General features: G+C 39.6%; 1 protein-coding gene across 5 annotated transcripts in view; it reads left to right on the forward strand.

Moving 5' to 3' along the window:
- The window catches only part of LOC118803406 (trichohyalin-like), a 37,178-nt gene extending 29,852 nt beyond the window's left edge, over positions 1–7,326 (forward strand). For all 5 annotated transcript variants that reach the window (XM_036563907.1, XM_036563911.1, XM_036563908.1 and 2 more), the window contains 6 exons: positions 10–70; positions 1,730–2,113; positions 2,187–2,255; positions 3,736–4,392; positions 5,549–5,620; positions 5,737–7,326. In XM_036563907.1, the coding sequence (XP_036419800.1) occupies positions 10–70; positions 1,730–2,113; positions 2,187–2,255; positions 3,736–4,392; positions 5,549–5,620; positions 5,737–7,004 (2,511 nt within the window). In that variant the 3' untranslated portion in view covers positions 7,005–7,326. The remainder of the gene's footprint in view (positions 1–9; positions 71–1,729; positions 2,114–2,186; positions 2,256–3,735; positions 4,393–5,548; positions 5,621–5,736) is intronic.
- Positions 7,327–7,336: the final 10 nt, after the last annotated feature.

A 7,336-nucleotide genomic window follows, 5' to 3' on the forward strand; every position in this document is an offset into this window, starting at 1 on the left:
CTCCTACAGAGGGACAGAGAATGGACAGAAGAGGAGAGAAAGAAAATGAAGGAATCTGTTCTGCCGATCGGTGAGTTTTAAAGAGGATACAAAGTAAAACCTGTTAAACCTGTAAGATTTAAATGTTGTAATGTGAACTTTTTTTTTCAAAATCATCTTTTTTTAATGAAAAAAATGTTTTTAATATAAACTCCATTTCTGTAAAAGGTTCCTTTAAGCAAGTTTCTTTGAGCTCTTTCTGCTCTGTTTGGACAGCTTGAAGTCCTTGTTCTGTGTTAGTGAGTTGAGCTGAGATGTTGTCCAGCCCCTCACGGAGGAATTTTTCCAGGTGTGGATGTCTGGCCCACACTGGCAGAAATTCAGAGGCAGGGGAAGCCGGGCCTGCAGCACCTGCATGAGTTGGTGGTGCAGTTTGAACCGGCTTCTTTGGTAGTTTTAGCAGTTTTGGTGTCATTTCAAAACACAAATAACTCACTTGCAAAAGAAAGAGTTCAGGGTTCCATCAGCACTCACACAGCAAGCACAACACAGTACAGGATGATGAAAAAGGACAGTTTTTCAGGCCTCGTCCGGAGCCGAAGTTCCACGCACGTCTAGTTTTAGTCTTGACTCAGTGATCTTAGCTCATCTCTGTGTGACTCTGTGTAGCTGCTGTGAGAGAGCAGATGGTGGGAGGTGATGAGGGAGGTGTTTGATAGGTCTGAAGGAGGAAGCTGTATTTAGGAATCTCCTCATTAAATGCAGCGATGTGATGAACAGTGGAACAGAGAGTAGAATAACCAGCTTTAACTAAAATACATTCTACTGCTGTCAGCTTTGCTCAGATCATTAAAGCCTCAGTAGAAATCAGTGCAGCTGTGCACTGTTAGAAATAAAGGTACCGGGCAGGTACATTTCTCGTTCATCAAGGTAAGTTATTTCCAGGTGAAAAGTTCATATTTGTATCTTTTTATAACCTAATATTTTAAAACAGAACAGTAAAATAAAAGCCTGGAGGCGAGACGGGGTGTGTGGAGTCAGTATAGCTTAGAAAATATCATGGTTCAGTTATGTTCCCTGACTAAAGGCACTGAGATGGACCCTTGAGGGTCCCACCCCAGTGATAAGAGCGGTACTGCCCCACTGACAGTTCTGAGAGTGGGCAGGCTGGAGTGGGTTTCTGCAGTAACAGGGTTTCTGTTGGAGATCCTGTTGTAGAAGATCATTAACTTAAAGCCTCTTTCTGTCCTTTTCTCTCCTTCATACATCGACAGCTTTTCTGAGTGGATACTGAGTTTATTCAGTGTAGCAGCTGCTCTGAATCTGTTCTTTTATCTGATCGGTTCTTCAGTGAGCTGCTTATTTCACATTAAACGTTTGTGCCACTAGAGTTAATAGAGGAATTGTAGACTAACTTCCAGTAGAGTCATAAACTTTATTAAAAAAGTTGCAAAAACAAGTTAAAGAATGAGATTAAATAATAATAAATAATAGCAGTTAGAAAAAACAGAACATTTAAAAAAGATAAATATGAGTGTTGAAAATATAGAAGCTTCAAGGAAAATATATTTATGAATGAACCAAAACTCAAATAAATTACACCTCTTTTCAAGTTACAAGTTACAATGAACAGACTGATTACACGTTTGATTATGGTGACAATCTGAAATGAGGACATATGATCAAATATATATGAGTCAATGTGCTGCTCAGGTGGGTCTTCAGTGTTAAATGAATGTGTTTCTCACAGAGTCCTCAGAAGAGCCCAAACGTTATGAACATAAAGAGAGTATTTTAATGGAGAGAAACGCACAGCTGATGGAAAAAGACAAACAAATTCAAGAGAAAGAAAAACTTCTGACCAAAAACACAGAGACACTTCAGATGAAGGACAAGATGCTGGAAGAGAAAGAAACACTCCTCACAGAGACAAAAGAAAAATTGGACCAAATGACCAAAGAGACTCAGACACAGCTTAAAGATAAAGACTCACAGCTGGAGACTCTGAGAAAAGAACTGCAGGACAAGAGCAGCAAACTACAGGAGATGATGGTCCTACTGGACCAACAGAGAACTGAACTCAGCCGTCAACAGAAAGAGTTAGAAGAGAAAGATCAACAACTTAAACACACAGGTAAGAATTTAAGACACAGACTGACTGTAAAATATCTGACTGATAAATTAATATTCTGTCTTTATCATTTCAGCACAACAGAATTCAGACCTACAGACTGAAACTGAAACACTGAAAAAGCTCATTTTATCACAGACGACTGGTGAGTTTCAGCTTTAAGCTCAGTCTTTATTAACTGTGTTCATTAATGAGAGTTGTATATGTGATGTAATGTAATGTAATGAGTCAGGTTTGTCTGACCACACTGAGCAAATTCTATGACCGAGTGAATTCAGCTTTTTCCAACTACGCAGTTCAACTGTGACATATTTTCCTGTTTCCTCTCGCTGTGGGAGCGAAGCAGACGCTGCTTCATTCCCTCCTGCATCTCACGCAAAACTGAAAAGCGTGTTTATTTGGATTTACTCAACACGAACACAGAGACAGATACAGAAGTGCTGGTTCATCGTAACGCTGTGGGTGGGTCATTGGGCCGGACTACAGGAGTGTGCTTTGTTGACTGTGGTGGTGTCAGATATGTGTGTAAATAACAAAAGGCCCTTTTATTGGCCAGAGCAGGTTCATATGCTGATTCTGATAATCTGAAAATGCTGACCATCGGCTCTGATCTCCAGTTGTGCTGATTATCGGTCGACCCCTAACAGACACATGTGTACCTGCTTCAGTTCTGCTGGAAAAGCATCCAGGAGCAGAGATTCTTTAGTGAGGAGAACTGACACTTAATGTCATGCAGGTCTGTCAGATGCTGGGGGCGCTCTCAAGCCGGTCCACAGTGAAAAGGTTCTTATAATGCCTTTATTAATGCTTAGTCAGGTTTATGAACTGCACTTGTTTTCACAACATAGAATGAGAAACTTCAACACTGCTGTTATTTTTAATGATGGGAGTGAAATGAACTGGCCAGACTCCTCTTAAACTCACACTGGCTTGAGAGAATATCAGGAGTGTTTAAAGCACAACAAGGCAAGAAAGTGAAACAACGGCAATTTAAATAACAAATAAATAAATAAATCAGGAGATATTTTTTATTTGTTTATACTTTTATGGTCTCTGCATAATTCTGTATATGCTATTTTACAGTTTTGATGTTTTCATTAAGATTGTAAAATGTGGAAAATAGTATAATTGAAAGAAAACATTCTGTAAGTAAGTTTGTCCAAACTTTTGACTGGTGGTGTAATTGTCATTAATTAATCTCTTCCATTAATTTCCTCATTTCAACTCCTGATTAATTCCAGACTGAAAGATAATTTTATAAATATGAGATTTTTGATGTGTTTAACACTTTTTGGTCTCTTGATGATTCTACATCTGTTCCTTCACTTTGAGTCAAAAATGTGGAAAATAGTAAAAATAAGGAAAATTATAAGTAGGTGTGTACAAAGTTTTGAGTGGTAGTGTAATTGTTATTAATCTCTACCATTCATGTTTTATGAATATATTTGACTCTTTATTTTCCAGTTGATTTTTTCCAGGCTTTTTGTAAAAGAGATAAAATCTATTCCACTTAAGTGTTTCCCTAACAGCTATTAAACTCACACTGCTGTTAAATCTCAGTACTGTGTATCTGTTAACTTTGCACACTGTGAACTGAGAAAGACTGAATTTCTATTTTCTTACAGATTTAACTGAAAAGACCAAACAGCTTAAAGAAACAAAACACATTCTCTCTGAGAGAGACAGACAGCTAATGGAGAGAGAAGAACAAGTGGAGGAGAAAGACAGACTTCTGACAGAAAACACAACAACACTTCAGATGAAGGAGAAGATTTTAGAAGAGAAAGACAAACTTCTCACAGAGACACAAGATGAACTGAGACAAACAACAAAGACCTTAGAGAGTCGTAGAAAACAAATGGAGGAAATGGAGAAAAGACTTGTGGAGAAAGATGAAGAATTAAAAGAAGAACTGAAAGATAAAGACAGGATTCTAAAAGAACATTTAGAGACAATTGATAAGAGAGATTCATTATTAAAGGAAACTAATGAAAGATTAGAAAGTGTTAATAAACAGCTTAAAGATAAAGACTCACAGCTGGAGAATCAGATCAAACTGCTGAGAGAGAAAGAGACTCTACTGGAGGTCACAGTGAAAGAGGTGGAGGAGAAGGAGAGACTTCTAAGAGAGAGAGACACACAGCTAATGGAAAGAGAGCAGCAGGTTGAGGAGAAAGACAGACTTCTAGAGGAGAGAAACAAGCAGCTGCAGGAGAGAACAGATCCAGACTCAGCAGCTCCAGCCAGGAGGAGAAACAGCAAAGAGGAGATTCCTCCAGACTGTAAGTAACTAATATTGTTGAATGAAGATGCTTAAAATGAGATTATTTGAAATATAAATGTGTACATTGTTATAAAATTTTGATCACACTGTAGATGTTTAATACATTAAAATACAGACGAATATTCCAAGAAAAATATGATTTAATATGAAACAAATATAATACTTGTCACTTGTGCAGTAATGTTTAGCTGTGCAAGAGTTTAGTGTTTGGAGTGAACAGCAAAACATTAAACAGCAAAACAAACTTTTTATAAATTTCCTGACATAAACTACTAAAACTATTTATCTTATTCAGCTCCGCCCATTTAAAAGCAGCAGCTCTTCAGATTTTTGTCTTTTATCTTCTGGTTTACGATGAGCGCCATCAGAAAACAGTGTTTCTCTACCTGAACCAGAAGAACAGACTTGTGTTCTTAGGAAGAACGTTCCTTGAAAGAACAACCTTTGAGAACCTATGAGAACAGAGAACATGTGTAGAACAGTTGGAGATGCTGTGTTCTCACTGTTTATACTGTGCAGTTCTGTGAGCTCAGCTGATTCACCAGCACTAACAGTAACTAGTCTACAAGTTCAGAATGTGATACAAGAAATCTAAAACACCACAATACAAATGATTCAATCCAGTCTGATGTGACGCTGATATAGAAACATGTTTTTATTGCTTTAATGAAGCCAAAGTTCATCATTTTATTGATACGACCTCTTCATCAGCCACTGGTGGCATTTTTATTGAATGCTCACAAACCAAGACAACAACAAACACCATAAGCCTGTTTTTTGAGTAGATTTATAGAACTGCAAAGTATGAAACTAAACTCAGTAAAAGTATTATAATGCAGCCTCACTGCAGGAGCTCTTTACTGAAAAGAGGAGCAGCTGAGCTGCTGATCCAGAGGAGATCCAGGTGGAAGAGAAAGAGACGCTACTCCCTATAATAACACTCCTCTTCAGCTGTGACTTACTGTGGTTCCTTCTTTAATAATTTAATAACTATAGCATAGAACACTTTTTAAATATAGTTAAATGCCTCCTCAGTGATCAACAGTCGCTGCCTCTAAATTAACAAGATGGAGGCACTAATGTTTCTTCTGTTTATAAGGTGAATCCAGAGTCAGTAACATAATCTCCTCTGTGCTGGTTGTTCTGTTTCATAGTGAGTGAAGAGATTCCAGAGTCTGCAGCACCACTCAGGAGAAGAGACAGTCTGCAGGACTTTCCTCCACTTAGTAAATGATTCCATTTATTTCCTAAACTGTCTTAAATATTTCTTTTTTATATATTTTAGTATAATAATTACATCACTGAACAAGAGATTTAATGCCTCATTGTTGTTGATTCACAGTGAGTGGAGAGTCCTCTAGTTCAGCCTCTCCAGAGTCAGTTCCTGTAGCAGAGCTCAGGCTGGTGCTGCTGGGGAGGACTGGATGTGGGAAGAGAGCAGCAGGAAACACCATCCTGGGCAGAGAGGAGAGGAGCCAGGCTGGAGCGTCTACAGTGAGGCAGCAGAGTGAGAGCAGACAGGGGGAGGTGGCTGGGAGGCAGGTGACTGTGGTGGACACTCCTGACTGGTTCTGTCCTGGACTCTCTCTGGAGGAGCTGAGACGGGACGTGGGACTCTGTGTCCGTCTGTCCGCCCCAGGACCCCACGCCTTCCTCCTAGTCGTACCAGTGAAGCGGTCTACAGGAGAGGAGGGAGGCATGCTGGAGAAAATGGAGGAGATCTTTGGAGAGAGATGTTGGAGGAACACCATGATCCTTTTCACTGTTACTGATGAAGCCCAAGAGAAGAACATTGAAGAGTTTATCCAGTCAGGAAACCAGGAGGTCCAGAGACTCGTAGAGAAATGTGGGAACAGGTTTCACTGTCTCAGCATTAAGGAGAGCGGAGATGGTTCTCAAACCTCAGAGCTGCTGGAGAAGATAGAGAAGATGGTGGAAGGAAACAGAGAGAAACTCTACAGCAGTGAGATCTACCTGGAGACACAATCTCAGATCAGAGCCATGGAGAGAAAGATAATGAAAGAAAGAGAAGAAAAGAAGCTAAAAGAAGAAAAAGAAATGAAGGAAAAACTAGAAAAGGAGGTGCAGAACTCTCTGAGGAAGGTAGAGGGAGCAGTACAAGAGCACGAAGGAGAGATAAAACAACTGAATGACCGAACAACTGAGCTAGAGAGAAGGATGAAAGAAGAGAGGGATGATGAGAAAAAGAGAGAACTGGAGCGAGAGCTGGAAAGAGAGTTAAAGCAAAGAACAGAAATGGAAGAAAAGGTGAAGAGACTAAAAGAAAAAAGAGAGAGAGAGAGGAGAGAGATGGTGGAGAGACACAGACAGGAGATGGAGGAGATCAGGGAGGCGTATGAAGGAGAAGCCAGAATGGAGGCAGAGAGGAACCTCATGAAGATCATCCTGCCTGAACTCCAGAGAAACATTCTGGCCTCAAAGTCAAAGATGCAGGAAGAGCTCAGCAGACAGATGGAGGAGAAGGACAGAGAGCTGGAGAGACTGAAAGACAGACTTTTAGAGCTCACAGAGACTCACAGTCTGCTGAAAGAAGCCTACCAGACTACAGTGATGATCATAGCAGATCCAGATCCAGAGCAGCATTCCTGAATGTACTGTGTCAAAATCATTCAGAGACCTTCACTTATTCAGTTCTTCTCAAAGCAGACATTAAGTACACGTTATTGATGTTTCAGTGTCAGAAAAACAAACAAAACGTAGTGTGACAGAAATATTAGGCAGCGAAGCACATTATTTAAAACCATATATCTAAGCATTAAGTGTATATGTGCTTCTGAAAACATCACATATCCTTAGAATAAACAAACATAAGTACAGTGAAAGTAAAAAGACGTTCTTGTGTTCAGGAAAGCAGCTGTTTGTGATGTAGGTTGAAAAACAACATTGGGTTCCAGATTTCTCCTCAGCTCCTCCAGCAATTA

The sequence above is a fragment of the Colossoma macropomum genome, unplaced genomic scaffold (genome assembly GCF_904425465.1).
Source record: "Colossoma macropomum unplaced genomic scaffold, Colossoma_macropomum, whole genome shotgun sequence".
In the NCBI taxonomy this organism is placed as follows: Eukaryota; Metazoa; Chordata; class Actinopteri; order Characiformes; family Serrasalmidae; genus Colossoma; species Colossoma macropomum.